Source organism: Diuraphis noxia, unplaced genomic scaffold (genome assembly GCF_037042655.1).
Source record: "Diuraphis noxia isolate RWA-SAM2 unplaced genomic scaffold, SU_Dnox_SAM2 contig0001, whole genome shotgun sequence".
Lineage (NCBI taxonomy): Eukaryota > Metazoa > Arthropoda > Insecta > Hemiptera > Aphididae > Diuraphis > Diuraphis noxia.
Window position 1 is genome coordinate 14566582 of NW_028301711.1, and position 17251 is coordinate 14583832.

General features: G+C 32.2%; 5 protein-coding genes across 5 annotated transcripts; all 5 read right to left on the reverse strand.

Annotated features, from left to right (window-relative positions):
• Nucleotides 1–1039: 1039 nt before the first annotated feature.
• LOC149059880 (uncharacterized) lies at nucleotides 1040–3826 on the reverse strand. The gene is made up of 3 exons (XM_089226745.1): nucleotides 2537–3826; nucleotides 1775–2476; nucleotides 1040–1093 (listed from the first exon to the last, which is right to left on the reverse strand). The coding sequence occupies exons 1-3, from the start codon at nucleotides 3824–3826 to the stop codon at nucleotides 1040–1042; spliced, it is 2046 nt and encodes a 681-aa protein (XP_089082871.1).
• Nucleotides 3827–4013: 187 nt separating this feature from the next.
• Nucleotides 4014–4709, reverse strand: LOC107169486 (uncharacterized). The gene has a single exon (XM_089226750.1). The coding sequence runs from the start codon at nucleotides 4707–4709 to the stop codon at nucleotides 4014–4016; it is 696 nt and encodes a 231-aa protein (XP_089082876.1).
• Nucleotides 4710–4714: 5 nt separating this feature from the next.
• On the reverse strand, nucleotides 4715–6826 carry LOC149059881 (uncharacterized). The gene has a single exon (XM_089226755.1). The coding sequence runs from the start codon at nucleotides 6824–6826 to the stop codon at nucleotides 4715–4717; it is 2112 nt and encodes a 703-aa protein (XP_089082881.1).
• A 2000-nt stretch (nucleotides 6827–8826) lies between these two features.
• LOC149059882 (zinc finger BED domain-containing protein 5-like) lies at nucleotides 8827–9505 on the reverse strand. The gene is made up of 2 exons (XM_089226763.1): nucleotides 9206–9505; nucleotides 8827–9126 (listed from the first exon to the last, which is right to left on the reverse strand). Exons 1-2 carry the CDS (start codon nucleotides 9503–9505, stop codon nucleotides 8827–8829), a joined length of 600 nt encoding a protein of 199 aa, XP_089082889.1.
• Nucleotides 9506–9963: 458 nt separating this feature from the next.
• LOC107169485 (protein ZBED11-like) lies at nucleotides 9964–10518 on the reverse strand. The gene has a single exon (XM_015519236.2). It carries the CDS (start codon nucleotides 10516–10518, stop codon nucleotides 9964–9966), a length of 555 nt encoding a protein of 184 aa, XP_015374722.2.
• Between the last annotated feature and the right edge of the window lie 6733 nt (nucleotides 10519–17251).

Below are 17251 nucleotides of genomic sequence, written 5' to 3' on the forward strand. Positions count from 1 at the left end.
AAATAATTTTATGTATAAAAACCTTAACGATAAACTGCTTTAGTGTCCCTCAAAAATGCAATAAATAAATCAGGTTCTTCTTTCCTAGCAACTTTCCAACAATAGTGGTCGAGATGCGATTGCAAAAGTTGCATGGTTGTGCCTCTCATCGTTTTCATAATTTTTGTTTTTGCATCCAACCATGATCTCTCTATGCTCTGAGTGTGAGCTTTCTTCAAAGGATCAACGTAATTTTGCTGGTGGTTAACAGTGTTATGAATATATCCATTATCTTTCAAACATCTATAGGCTGCCCACTCGTCTGAATGAATAACAGAGTCAGCTTCACAATCTCGTAGAATAATTGGTAGTAATGTGTTTTTGTCTCTTCGAAGAACATAAAAATATCGGCAGTCAGAACCATTTTTAAGCCCAAAAACCCAAGGTCCATCAACTCTTCGTCCATGGTTTCTACCGTTGTATATTTCAGCATCACTGTCTTCTGATGAAGCGGGTTGATCACCAATAAGTAACCTTCCACGATTATATTTTCTTTTTCCGGCAAATCTTGCCTCATCAATCTGTATTGGATTTATGACAGTTCCCAGCATCTTTGGTCGTTTTTGAACAATACTTGAACATACTTCACGACACATATTAAGCCAGTCAGTAACTGTCTCCTGGCACCTACCTGTTAGTGTGGCTGTTGTTCTAAGAGGTATGTCCAATACAAAAAAAAAACCAATTCTAATATTTCTGTCAATTTTAGTTTACTATTAGACTTGTTGTTCAAGTCCTCATAGTGAAAAAATTTATTGCCTTGTCGTACACTGCGTGAAGTCTGGCACCCTTTTTTTTTGCACCGAAGAACCGGACGAAATTCACCTCCGCGATCACGTTTACTACTATTTACCATTTCACTACCGCACTTATGGCATGGTAACGTTTCGTTGGCAGTATCTAATAAGCCATGCTCCCTTAAAAATGCAGTGGCATTTTCTTCACTACAGGCGATGGTCGAATAGAACTCTTTTAATTGCATGATGAATATACGGTTAGGTTACTGATCGACGGCTGTTCGATTATTAACAAACTTAATAAATACACTACCACACTGTGATATATCAGTGATTTTGTCTTTTAGTATCCAACAATAAATATAGGTGGAAAATACAAAACTATATCGTAGGTATACGCATTATATTACAGCAAAGTATATTTGGGTCAATTTGATCTTTTAATGTTTTTTTTTATCGCTGCTCAGATATGCGGTCTACATGTATGTTTGTAGACCGCGTCCCATCGGTAGACCGCATATCCGAGCAGCACCATAATATGATGGATATGGATACAATGAAAATGAATTGATGCTGCGACTAATATATTTTCTTAGCACAAGTGCCTTTTATTTTATAAAAATTGAATCGACGATGAAACGTCTTTATGCCGACGGAGTATATAGAAGAAGAAGGAACAAAAAACGGAGCTTTTGCGTCCAGCCTTATTACTTTTAGCTGCGTACAGTGTTATAGAGATACAATAAAATATAAATTGAGCCATATAATTGATAACACTGCATGCAGCAAAGATAATACATATAATACATTTAATACATAAAATAATATACAAACACAGCGGGAAAATTTAATAATATTAAATTAAGCCATAACATTCTCCCCCTCCTGAAGGAATGGAGGAACATCATCGTAGGGGCAGCATATGGAAGTGGACATAACTTGACAATGGGTCTCTGGAATATTCTGCCGCCAGACATCTGAATGGTCACAACTCTTACAATGCTATCTGAACCAGGATGCAGCTTCGTCACTCTGCCAAGATGCCATTTGAGTGGTGGTTGATTGTCCTCAATTACTAGTACCAGGTCGCCAATCTTTATGGAAAGTTTGTCAGCAGTGGTCCAACGCATTCGGGGTTGGAGAGATCTGAGATATTCTGATGACCACCGTCGCCAAAACCCTTGAGTCATACCTTGGACTAGTTGCCATCTTTTTAAATAATTCACGGGTCGTTCTGGTTGTTGAGGTTCAGGAGGTAGAGTTAGACAACCACCTACTAAAAAATGAGCAGGTGTCAGGAACGCAAAACTTTCTGGATCACTAGATTGTGCTGTTAGTGGCCTACTGTTCAAGCACGCTTCAACTTGACATAGCATGGTGGTTAGTTCTTCGAAGTTAAGTTTGGCTGACCCTGTGATGCGTAGAAGATGGTGTTTGGTTGACTTAACTGCAGCCTCCCATAGTCCGCCCATATGTGGTGCACTGGGTGGATTAAAGTGCCACTGAGTACCATCAGTTGCTAGGGACTCAATTACAGTTTTATTGTTGCTGCAGTGCTCTTTGTAATAGCGTTTCAATTCTGCCCTGGCTCCATGGAAATTGGTTCCGTTGTCAGAGTATATATGAGCGCTTTGACCTCGTCGAGCAAAAAATCTACGTAAAGCAGCCAAAAAGGCTTGTGCTGAGAGATTACTCACAGCCTATAGGTGAATCGCACGCGTGCTGAAGCACACAAATACTGCAATGTAAGCTTTGGTTACTGTTCGATTTCTTGGACCAGAATATAACTGTATTGGACCAGCAAAGTCTACTCCTGTTGCTGTGAAAGGTCTGCTGGGTGTTACCCTTAGCCGAGGTAGTTCACCCATGCTGGACTGAAACGATTTTGGGTTTGCACGATAACAAATCTGACAACAATGAACAATGCGCCGAGCAGTTCTCGTAGCATCAAGTGGCCAAAACTCTTGGCGAACTCTTGTCAAGAGGTTTTGGGGACCTGCATGCAGATATTTTATATGATATTCTGTGAAGATTAGTTCAGTCACTGTGTGCTTCTTTGGTAATACTGATGGATGACGTTGATTGATGGGTAAGTGAGATCGTTGCAACCGTCCTCCAACTCTGATTACACCTTCTTCCAGAAACGGACTTAATGTAATGAGTTTACTGTGTGAGGATAAAGATTTGCCTAGTCTAAGTGACTTGATTTCATCGTTGAATGCATCTGTTTGAGCAATATTAATCCATACATCTCTGGCATTCTTTAATTCCTTTACTGACAGTGGACCAATGTATCTCTCTTGACATTTATGAAGTGTATTGTGCATAAACCTTTTTAGATATGCCGTAATGCGAATTAAATTTGTCCAACTTGAGTATTTTGCCAGAATACTGTTTTCCCGAGTTTGGACCAAAAGCGCAAACTGAACTGGACGTTTTTCAAGGATTTCACTAGATGGTGTGAAAGAACATTCTGTTGGCCATTCAGCTTCTGGCTGCTGGAGAAAGGTTGGACCATGCCACAAGAGATTTGAGTGTAATAGCTCTTGTACCTTTACTCCTCGAGACGTTAGATCTGCAGGATTCAACTTTGTTCTCACATGTTGCCAAATCATTTCTTCTGTCAATGTCTGAATCTCAGATACACGATTTGCTACAAAGGTGTTCCATTGACTTGAGATTCCCCGGATCCATGTTAATGCTACTGATGAATCTGTCCAACATGTGCAAGATGTTGGGCTTACATTCAGTGTCTTTCTTGCCTTAGACATTAACGTTACCAACACATAGGCACTACATAATTCCAATCTTGGAATTGACAATACCTTTAGAGGTGCTACTCGAGCCCTTGCTATCAGAAGATGACACGTGAATGTATTGTCTGGTTGCCATTGTCTTACATAAATGCATGCTCCATATGCGTTCATGGAGGCGTCACAGAACCCATACAGTTCAAATTTGTTGTACGGATGATCTTTCACCTTGCGCAGTACCTTGAGCTGGTCAATCTGACTAAGTTCATGAGTGTAATTATGCCAACGTTGAGACATGTCAACTGGAAGTACAGTGTCCCAATCCAGTTTAAGTTGCCACAATTGCTGAATGAATATTTTACCACTAATTAAAACCGGTGCTAGAAATCCCAACGGATCAAAGACACGATTTAAGTCTGCGAGTAATGTGCGTTTGGTGAATAAATGTTCTTTTACATGAGGTGACACCTTAAAAAGAAGTTGATCACTTCTTGGGTTCCATACTAGTCCAAGTGTTTTTGGTGGTATCAGTGTCATTTAACTCAAGCATGACATGAGGATCGTCGTTTGCAATTGCTATCCCAGCGATTAGATGTGAACTATTTGCACACCACTTTCGAAGAGTCATTCCTGCTGACTGGAGTATCATGGTGACCTTTCTTTGGATTTCTTGACAATTCTCAATTGTGTGAGAACCTGTTATCAGGTCATCAACATAGAAATCTTGTTTAATTACTTGAGCAGCCTGTGGATGTTCTGCTTCGCTTATCCTTGCAAGTTCTTGTAAACACCGAGTAGCTTGGAATGGAGCAGATGTGGTTCCATAAGTTACTGTGTTGAGTTGAAAATGTAGCAATTCCTTTTCCGGTGAGTCTCTCCATAGTATTCTTTGGTAAGTCCTATGTTCTGGGTCAATTAATATCTGTCGGTACATTTTCTCAATGGCTGCAGTCATGACAAACTTATGCATTCTAAACCGTAATAATATTGACACCAAATCATCTTGGACAACTCCACCATTCATCAACACATCATTTAGAGATTTACCACTGGTGGTCTTGGCAGATGCATCAAAGACAACTCTTGTTTTTGTTGTGAGGCTCTCTGCTCTCAGCACTGCATGATGTGGGAGATAATAACAGTTGGTATGTACTGCATCAACATTTTTAATTTGTGACATATGCCCTAATGCTTCATATTCCTGTAAAAATGTGATATAACTTGAACGTAACTCATCGTTTTGCGACATCGCTTTTCCAAAATAAAGAAACGTCGACGAGCCATTTCATATGAAGATCCTAGAACTGAGATGTCCTTGATAGGAAGCTTGAGACTGAAACGGCCTTCTTCATTTCGAGTATACGTGGACTTGAAATGCTCTTCGCATTCAACTGCTTCATTGCACAGGGTCGAAGATTTGTCATCATTATAGATTGATGCCAGTAAACACATTGATGGTACCGGGTTTTGTGCTTGGTTTACCTTCCCAGATACTATCCACCCGAGCTTGGTGTTGCGAATAGTAACTGACTGATTGTTCACCTTACATTGTTCATTGCCAAGCAAGTCAAAAAACAGTTCTGCTCCCAGCAATAGGTCAATGTTACTAGGTTTATAAAATTCAGGATCTGCTAGGTTGTTTTGAACATGCTCAGGCAATTGCCATTGAAATACATTAACATATACCGCAGGGAGTTGATGTGTAATTACTCCGATGATGGACATTTCTACCTTTTTTGAGTAGTTGGAATTCAGTGAATGCAATTTTCCATGTACCCAGTTTGAAGTGTTCATCACAGAAGATCCCACTCCACAGATTGGCATTGTACCCTTTTGTTTTGGAAGGTTTAATTTATTTGCTAATTTGGTTGAAATTAAATTAATCTGTGAACCACTGTCAAGTACCGCTCGTGCCTTTATCAGTCTGCCTGTACTATTTTCAATCTTCACTGTTGCTGTTCCAAGCAGTACATGACTGTTATTCTGACTATGTGCACAAAGTACTCGGGAGGTTCCTTGAGGTTCAACAGGAGTAGGCGTCTCTAGACTTGACTGACTAGGTGTTTGTGGATCTGGTTCCGGGTGTGGATCAAGGTGAGTATCCTTGTGTAGCAAGGTATTGTGCTTTTTGTTGCAGTGTTTACATTTCCCAGATGAACAACTTGAATAAGAGTGTCCAGTTGACAGGCAGTTAAAACATATATTTTGTTTTCGAACAGCTTCTTGACGCTCTAATATTGTCATATTTTTGAATTTAAAGCATCCATATATTTCATGTTTGTAGTTGCAAATTGGACACTGGCTGTTTCTGGTTTCTTGAGCAACAAAACATGCCTTGGTCACTTGGTTTTTTGTTGCCTTAATTTTGGAATAGCTATCATTGGTTGTAGATGCAACTGCTATTTCACTTGCCTCATAAGCATTTACTCTGTTCGATAAAAATTGCTCTAAGTCAGTGAATGTAGGTAACTGTTTTGATGTTTGTCTTAATTGCCATTCAGACACGGTGATATTGTCAAGCCGACAGCATAACAATGTCACTAACCATGCGTCCCATTCCTTTACTGGTTGTTTCAGTGATTCCAAGGCACGTACGTTGGTGACGACATGGTAGTGTAATTGATGTAATTGACTTGCCGAAGCAAACTGTACCTTTGGTGTATCAAACAGAGCTCGGATATGAGACTGAATGATGAGTCCTGGATTTTCATAGCGCTCAGCTAACTTAGCATATGCTTGATTGTAATTGTCATTTGTTAGGGGGATGTTTCTTACAACATCACTTGCTGTCCCAGTTAAGTGTGATTTTAGAAATTGGAATTTCTGTACTGGTTCCAAGTCAGGATGATCATGAAACACAGCGTTAAAACTGTCTATGAACGAGGTCCAGTTCTGTAGGTTCCCATCAAAAATTGGTATCTCAATAGCTGGTAGCCGAAGTGTTCTGTTTGGTCCTTCCTTACACGCTGATGTTGTAACTGAGCTTGAGTCTAATGAGTCATTATCCAACATTCCTTTCAAGCATGCCTTGACATCTATTAATTTTGATTGAAAGTTGAGCCGTTCTGCAATTCTTTCATCATCACTTTTTTCCTCCAACAATTCCAACTTGTCTTGCATTTCCTCAAATGACTGACCCATGACATTCAGTTCTTCTATTCGACTGTGAACTTGATTCTTATTAATGACATCTGGACTTGAAGTGGTTGCGAATGATTTCAAAGCATTTAGAGAGGTGACCATATATTTAATTTTTCTTGCCAATTGATTTGCAATCTTGCCTTCGTCTTCGTTCATGGTGATGAGTTTACTTAATCCTAAGCACACTTGATAATAATTAATACATTAAGAATACAATACAATTGAACAAATGTGCTTTACATTGATTGATATTGCACTATGTGCTTATTAACAATTAAAATGAATTTATAACAATTTAAATTTAAATCAATGCTACCTATTTTATTATATAACAACGATCCGGTTCGAAGATGACCAAAATGTCTAATAACAAAGAGCGGTTAGGCTTGCTTTGATTGAGTTTATTTATAAGTGGACTGTATTTTTATGAATATAAAATTAATACAATATTTGCCTCAGTTGGCTAGAAAAATACAAATTAATAAGTTAAAAGGGTGATACAATAATTGCCTGTTGGCTAAAATAATATAATGAATATAATAAAGAATACTACAATATCTGCTTGTTGGCTAGAATAATACAATGAATATAATAAAGAATACTACAATATCTGCCTGTTGGCTAGAATAATACAATGAATATAATAAAGAATACTACAATATATATAATAAAAAAGTACTACATAGGCACTCAGCCCAGAATATAAATAATATATAAAGACTACTCACAAGTCACAATACATGATACAGGCGGTTACATAAAGCGGTGGATTTTCTCGCACGCGACCGTGCCGGGGACGTATGTAATAATAATAATACTAAATAATACTAAAATAATATAACAACCGCACACGTGCGACCGCTTTATTGTAACCGCTGACGCGCAATCACAACCACAGGGCCACAGGAAGAAGCACCACACAACTTGAATATTAATAATGATTCGATCAGGTGCTGGGGAAAATAAATTACCAAAATGCAAATAATAATATTTTTGGAACAATACGTTACTCGTGAAGACTGATGATTGATAATATGATGGATATGGATACAATGAAAAAGAATTGATGCTGCGACTAATATATTTTCTTAGCACAAGTGCCTTTTATTTTATAAAAATTGAATCGACGATGAAACGTCTTTATGCCGACGGAGTATATAGAAGAAGAAGGAACAAAAAACGGAGCTTTTGCGTCCAGCCTTATTACTTTTAGCTGCGTACAGTGTTATAGAGATACAATAAAATATAAATTGAGCCATATAATTGATAACACTGCATGCAGCAAAGATAATACAAATAATACATTTAATACATAAAATAATATACAAACACAGCGGGAAAATGTAATAATATTAAATTAAGCCATAACAACGATAACGATTTTAAATTGCTATGTTCTACAATAAATGTAAAAGTAGATAGTGATGAATATGTTAACATCGATAAGCATTTATGTACTAATAATACTGATATTATTACTGATACTACAGTGAAACCTTTCACTTCAATTTCAATAGACGTTGAACAATCCAGTTCCAATGACGAAACAGATAATGTACCATTGCACAGCAATGATATTAAAACGTATAACAACGCCCTCCATGAAATAAAACGATTAGAAATGTTCGCATTGGATCAAAATAATGAAAATGAACTTCTTGAATCAATTCTCAACTTGAAAAATTTAGTAGAAAAGGAAATGGCAAGTCAAATAACAAAACAAAAAACATTGGATGAATTTTGGAGTAAAATCCAATAATAAATAATATGTAAAATATATGAAATAAATAAATAAATAATAAATAATAAATTACATTTGATAAAGATCTATCGAGAAAATTTTTTTTTTACAACCTGTATTAAATGGAAACCTGTCTAAAATGGAAAAAATATCCGGTCCCAACGTTTTCCATATTACACAGGTTTTACTGTATATATTTCAGTGGTTTTCAACCTTTTTAACAAAAAATTCAAACAATGATGAAAAAATTTGTTGGCAGAAATATTTATTTTATATGATAATAATGTTGTACAATGAAATAAAAATATACCGATTAATGAGATATTTGAGCTTGACGTGTGGTGCATAAACGTTTTATTCTAGGACGAACTGTCGACAAACTCACTCTCAGTTCTTCTTCTACGGATCGAAGTCGTTATCTTTTTTTACTTTTTATTGTGGTGACTGCTAAGAATCCTTGTTCGCATAGATATGATGTGGAGAATGGTAGTAAAATTGTTATTGCTTTTATAGATATTTCAGGAAATTCTGCTTGAGCATATATCCAAAATTTGTTGACTGTCATTTCTTTAAATTTTAGCTTCAATGTTCGATCATTTTTCAGTGAGATAAGATTGTCTCCTTCGGCGAATGTCAAACCGATTACCTCGTTAACTGATACGCTGAATGGATTCCGCACATTTATGCTAGGAAAGTATTTCGTAATTTTGTCTTTCTGTAACACAATAGATTCGCTAATTAACGAAATTTCGCTCTGCAGTTCGTGGGAACATAGTCAATTTATTTTGGTCAACTTGAGTTTTCCACAGAGTTAATTTTTCATTTAAAGCCATATGTTTGTCAGATGATGTTAGGATATTCTCGTTACGACCTTGCATGCTTGTATTTAATTTATTCAAAAGTTCAAAAATATCAGTTAAAAAAGAAACTTTTATCCACCACTTTTCATCTCCAAGAAACTCGTATTTCGATTCTTCTATTGTTAAAAATACAATTATTTCTTCACTCAAATCATAAAAACGGGATAATACCCGGCCTCTTGATAACCATCTTATTGCACTGTGATAAAGTAATTTTGAGTTATCTGAATCCATACCTTCACAAATTTTTTCAAACAACCTTGACTTTAGTGGACTACTTTTAATATAATTTATCACTTTTACAACTTGATCCAAAACTTCCTTTAAATCACCTACCAATGTATTTGTTACAAGGGTTTCTCTATGTAGAAAATAATGAGTAAAAATAATATTTTCATTTTTTTTTTTTTTGCAAAAGAAATAAAACCTTTGACTAAGCCAGTCTTAGCGGGAGCTCCGTCGGTACATACTCCAATGCATTTATTCCATGGTAAATTGGCAAATTTCAGATAATGGTCCACGATTTCGAAAATATCTTCACCTTTAGTTGTCTCAGGAAGTGTTTTACAACATAAAAAATTTTCCACAATGTCTTCATTGGTAACTATGCGTATAAATACCAAAAGTTGTGCTTGTCCGCTTATGTCCGTTAACTCGTCTAGTTGTAATGCAAATAATGGAGAGTCACGGGATTATTGTAATACTTGTTCTTTAATATCTTCAGACATGTGTTCTATACGTCTACTAATGGTGTTGTCAGATATAGGAATTTTTAATACTTCTTTTTCAGCTTCTTCACTAAAAAGTACTTTTACGATTTCACGGCAAGCAGGTAAAATAAGTTTTTCTGCTATAGTGTGTGGTTTCATTTGTTTAGCTACAAGCTCTGCTACTAGATAACTAGCTTCTTGAGTTTTATCAGAAATGGTCACTATTTTTGTCATTTTTTCAGATTGTCGTGTTTGTGATTTCAGTAAACGTTGAAAATATGAAGCATTTTTATCAACCAAATGAGAATGCTTAGTGGAAAAATGACGTTTTAGTTTACTCGGAACCATTGATTCATTTGATAGTTTTTCGCCACATACAAGACACCATGGACGAGGATCGTCTACATTTCTGGACCAAGAAAATCCTATGTTTAAATAATCTTCATGATATTGACGTCTGATATTTAATTTAATTTTTTTCTTTGGTTGTTCACTCACTGAAGTGCTGTCAGTTGAACGAATTATAAATGCATCCATTATAAAAAAAAATTAAGTATTATTTAAAATATACCAAGTAGGATAAAAGTCATTAAAAACAATAAAAACACAATATTCCGCGACGCGACGTATAACGATTGGGATGGCTGCGACGGGCAAACTAATATTACGTATCTACGATTAATGATTAGCCTGTCTTTATATTTGATTGTTATAAGTTTTCATTGAATATCGCAGAGGACCTAGGCTTCGAATTGGCACTGTTGTACTCCTGCGTGAGGATAATCTTCCCCCTTTGCGCTGGAAAATAGGATGAGCTGAAGAAGTGCAAGTCAGAAATGACGGAGTCATTTGTGTGGCAACCATTTCAACCTCAAGTGGTCAATTCAAACAAGCAGTCCGATTATTATGTCCTTTGCCCTTTGAAGGCAATCATATAAAATATTATTATTATTATTATTATTTTTTGTATTTATTTATATTTGTGATCTGCTATTGAATAGCAAAAATTGTATAATTATTTATTATTGTAATTATTGAAATATTTTAAATTATTATTTCAAGGTGGGTGGTATGTTAGGTAGGTACCTATAACATCACTGTAATAAATTGTACTATCTCGACTTTCACGACCGGCGATAACATTTATTCGCCTGTCGATCGTAACGACAATAATGTTTTTGCTGATCAGTTGTCAATTGTCATTCGTAGTCTCTTGAACGTTGTACTACCGTCCACCGAAGATCATTATTGTGTATAATATAATAGAACACTAACCAACTTAAAATAAAAGTATACAGTCCACTTTAAATATCGAACTAAGACATTTGTTCTTGCTTAAAACACCTAAAATTTAAATTTAAAAATCCAGTTAGTATGTTTTTTAAATTATTGTAATAGATAAATAATTAAATATCTTTGATATTAATTTAAACTCTGTAGACATTAATTGTATATAAAATAGTTTATACCATTTATCATTTATAGAAAAAAAAGTTATGATCTATTCAAATTTAGCTATACTAAATACTAGACTAGATATTATAATAATAAGTAACTAGGCATTCAAGTCCCGTAATTTATAATAAGGTAAATTGTATTATTTATAAACGTCAGCTTTATATTATAACATCCTGATCAGTCTATCTCACCAGTGTCATTAATGGTTGCATCAGATGATGTACAGAAGAACAATGATTTAGATATTATGTCTGGAAATGCTGCTGACTTAAAGGTAAATAATTGTATAGATAAATATTAAATAGTATTATTATAAAACTTTTAATTCTTTATATTAAAGCATCCTAATCAGTCTATCTCACCAGTGTCATTAATGGTTTCATCAGATGATGTACAGCAGAACAATGACTTGAACAATGAAATCAGTATATATAAATTATTATTTTTATCTATTATTCACTTAGTATGCCCTTTCCCCCCTTTTTCTTTAATAATGTAGTTATTTAAATTCTGATGTTTGGAATTTTTAAATATATCTACTTAAAAATTAAAGACCGTATTTTGATATGATTGATATTTTTTGAACTTATAACAAGTGTGCACACCCACATGTGTTGTCTGTGTCTTACGAATATCTGTCATAACACAATTTTGTGTCGTTAGCTTTAATATTTGAATAAATTGATTTATTATCAATTTTCAAACCAAGAATAATATCTGTGTTTTTTGTGAGAGCTTTTTTAAGATTTAAATTTTGAAAAAAGTATGAATACCTATGTTAATTATTAAATATTTTGATACCTAAATTGCTTAAAAATTAAAATATTGCAAAATAATTCCATGACAAAATACAATTCATATTTTTAAACATTGTTAAGTTTAAGTTTTAAATTAATGTGTGTATTAAAAATCAATGAAGTAACTTACTAGTGTCAAATGTTTTTCGCTACATAAGCGCTCTCCGGAAATCATTGTATATTGTTTTTGTTCCACCATGTACATTTTTGATTTTGATTCTGTTTTTGGTGCAATAGTTATATTGTCATTAGATTTAATTTTTACTTTATTTTTATTAGTTATAGTTGTACTCATGATGCTATACGTTATGTCAGTCTAATACATGACAATATGATTTGCTAATAAGATAGATATTTCACTATCCGTTTAACATTATTAAGAGGACACCACACCCGCATGAGTTGTTCATGTCTTACAATTGCGTAACATAGCAAATTAAAATAACTCAGCAGTTACAATTTAACTCCGTTAGTTTAAAATGTAGAGTGAATTGACCTCTTGTATAAAATAAAGGCAACAATATTATCTAGGTTTTCACAGAGGCTTTTTATAACTTGCTGCTTTAAAATTAAAATATAATAAAAAGCCTCTGTGATAACCTAGATTATAATTTTACCTTTAATTTTTATAAATTGGAACTGCTAAGCGTAAAATTTGTTACCATTACACCTTGTAAGATGAAGACAACACATGCAAGCGTGGCATCCTTTTAAATATATAATGAATATTGAATTTGAATATATTATATTTACATAGTATATAGGTACCATATAAATTATAATATTGTAACATTTATAAAATAAGTTTAATGTTTCATGTTATTAGTTATTATTTATTATGCTAAAAATTATGCTAATTGAGCAGTTGAACCCAAGCGATTTATGTCACAAGTCATAATACATATTTTAATATGTTATAGCAGTTTGTAATTGTGTTTATTCCAAATTCCAAATGAAGATAGGTACTTGAAACAAAATAAATTTGCACAGATACAATATTGTATTGAATATTTCTAGTATTCATTAGGTATGTATGCATTAAATGTGTAGTTTATTTGTTTAATAGAAAATTGTTTTGGATTAAACAATATATAACTAAGTAGGAACAAGGTACCTATACCTATAGTAAAATAAATACAAAGTATGCTTGACACGATACATGTTTTCGTCCTATTTTTCGCATGTGCATTGCCTTGTCTTTTTGTGCATTCGGGGACATCGGTTTTTTACGATCTTTACCGATTGCAATTGCACTGCTGTTCCCGCCTTTATGAACATAGAGACACCGCGCAACTAGAGCACTATAATAGTTCCTTAGCGCCATATTAAAATAAATATATAAATATTTTTATATTTGCTACTATAATTAAACTTATTTTACATTTTATATTTCTTATATTATTGTATATTTCAATAATATGTCTGTTGTTTTATTGTATATGTCACTGGCAATATGTATAATACCTAGGTAGTTTGCAAAATACCTGAATTGTCTATATTGCTAGTGACATATACATTAAAATGTTACCTGTCTGTACATGTCAAAGAGAAATAAAAATATTCTAAATTCTAAATTCACAAAACTGGTATTATTTATTCATTCCTTACGTACCTACTCTAGAAATTCTAGACTAGAATCCTCTTTTATTTTTAATTAGTTAGTCAAGTGGTTTTTGAACTCTATACATATACATATATTTAAAATAATGCCTACATGTGCAGTTCATAATTGCAAGGCAAAATCAAATGGTAAAGTTATATGATTACATTGAGATTTATACATAAGGATGTTGAATGTTGATAGACAAATTTTGATCAAAAATTATATTAACAGAGAGTAATTGAATCGATGTAATAAATCATCATTAAGACTAAGAATTTGTAGTTTTAAAAATATCTAAATATGTATGCAATTATTAAATTCAAATATTTTCAAAAAAAAATTATTTTATGTTCATTGTTTTAAATACAGTAATATTATTTCTTTATCGATAATTTTCTAAATAAGTTTTTATTTGTACGAACCAAATTTAAATTTAATTGAAAAAAATGTTTTATATTTTTTATTAATGTATACTATACACCTCATGGTCATTCATATCATAATAAAATAAATATTCAAAATCCAATTTTAAATATAACCACTTGGAGTTTTTGTTTTACACTTTTACATATTTGAACTGTTTATAAATATCATTATAGTTAAGGACTTATATTTTTTGTATAAATCTAAATGTTTGATATTAAACTAACTCAGTTTCAAATTCATATGCATAGAAATGTAAATTATTATTTTTTAATACAACTAGGTACTGTAAAACAGTAAGTTAAGTTATAAGAAACATGAATAATAATAAATTAGTCTTAGTCATTTTCTATCTTCAAAACAGAATTAACCAAAAATATCCTGTTTTTTATTTTAATTTTAGCATAAATAAAATGTAATTGTTATAGATTCAGTTAGATATTTTTCATTTCCAAAAAAAGAAATACTTTAAAAAAAGTGGATTCAAGCTTGTGAAAGACCAAGCTGGATGAAAGACTCAAATATAAGTACAGGTACATATTATAACATTCAGACATATTAAATTATAACAAAATACAATTTATATTTTATGAATCTTTATGTAGCACGAGTGTGTTCAAAACATTTTGAACCATCAAATTATATTGAAAAATTGCCAATAAAAAAACTCCTTGGATGGTCTCCAAAACATTGCAGAGTTCTAAAATGTGATGCAGTTCCATCAATCGGCTTACATGTAATTAAAAGGAATGTATATAATTAATGTCATACACTAGCTAATAGCAATCTTTATTTTTCATTCTATAGTCTCAATCTGGTGTTAAAAAAACCTTGTCCCAGGAAAATAACTCCAAAAAATGGGCCGGAAAATACATCAAAAGTTACTCCGAAATATAGATTGAAAATTACACCATCTAAAAGTTCAATGATTATTTCACCTATTAAAGGTTGAAGAGTGGACACAAATAAAACTTTTTCTAGCAGAAAAAAACTATTTCATAACAACATGAAAATTATTACCATTTTCAATTGCCTTGATACAAAATTTAAATCTTGTTTCATATGTTTTATTAGACGGAACAGTCTTCATATATTGATGGAATTTCATATATGAACATAGATGAAGTAAACCAATCTGTTGGGATAAAAAGGTTTATAATAATTTATAATAATATATAATACATATAAATCATTATAATCATTAATTAATTATACATTTTAAATTATATTTTTATGTACCCATAGTTTGAATGATAAATTACATCAATTGCAGCTGAAATTAAATAGTGTTGAACAAGAAAATGTACATTTGAAATCCATAATTGGAGATTATGATGATAAATTTCCTGAAAAATCTGCAAAGTTATTATCAAACATTTTTAGCGAGACTCAGATAAAAATGATCATGAATCCAAAAGGTAAAGTGAAACAATGGTCACCTGAAGATATAGCATCATCAATCACATTGAGGAGTATATCGCCAAAAGCTTATTGTTATTTGCGTGATAAGTTGAATTATCCACTACCAGGTATTCTATAGCATAAATAAGTAAAATGAATAAACCATACAATTTTAAAAGTATAACTAAATAATGTATAAAATTATAAAAATGTATTAACTAAAATGTAATATTAAAGGATTAAGTACTTTGAGAAGATATGCACCAAACTTCAATATGGAACCCGGTGTTTTAACAAGTGTACTGCAATTGATAAAGAGTAAAGGTTTGTTAAAGTGTTAATTACTACAATGTAAAAAAAAATGTATGTACTTATACATTTATAAACTTTTTAATAACAACAAAATAAATATTAATAGTATTACCATTCATTAAATATACATGGTATTGCCACAGAATAAGTATTGCCTTGATTAATTGATTGTATTTTATTTAAAAATATGTTAGGAATAGACATGGCCACTGAACATAAACTTACTATTTTATCATAGATTATAATGTATTCATATTATATATTAATTTCTAGGTGGCTGCTCAAAATGAATACTCACCAGATGAAGAATTTTAAGATCACAGTCTTACATACATGTTAGGTTATATAGCAAACAAATTCCAACACAAACATCCTGATTTAGTTGATACAAATACCAATAATTTGAATGACTGGATCAAAACAAAGTCATTTGGTACATTAACTAAACCATCAGCTAAATTAATAAGCGTAGGAAGAATTATTGAAGGTTTATTTAAAAAAAATGAATGGCAAAGGTAATACCATCATAACATTTTTGTATAAGACAAAGACACTTAGGTAATAAAAGTATTTGTATTTTTTAGATGACATTAAAAAAACAGCAGGACTTATATCTGAATTAAGGACAATGACAAAAGATACATGTCGACAATCAACATACATAATACCAGATGAGGTCCTGAATTCAATTATTCAAACAAGAATATTCTTTAGAATTAGGGAAATAAATAATAAACAAAACCAAAAACTACATACCATCAAACAACAAAAGAAAAAAAAATACAGAAATTTGTAAAATAATAATATCTAATAATATTTTTATATTATGTAATATTATTATTATTTGTAATAATATTTATTGTACTGTTATAATGCAGAACGTGTGACGTCACTTGACTTTATTTTTATTGCCTACTCAATGCCCCTTACAAAATATGCGCACTGTTATCAGTCGAGCATACTTCTTATTTATTTTACTACGCCTATACCTACCCATTTATATGAAATAATGATTTATAATTTATTGACAATTTATAACTCATGCTGATTTATTTGCATTGTTTTTTGAAGTATTGTGTTTTTCTATGTAGTTGTATATTTAAATTTAATAAGTAAGATTAATGAATATTAACTTAAAAATCTTGAATGTTTGACGCTATCAAACAAATAAATCTATTATAATAAATTAATATATGGTTAATTAAATGTTATTTCTTTTTGTTTTACAATGTTAAAATAATATTGATACATTAACTTTATAGTTTTATACTCAAAA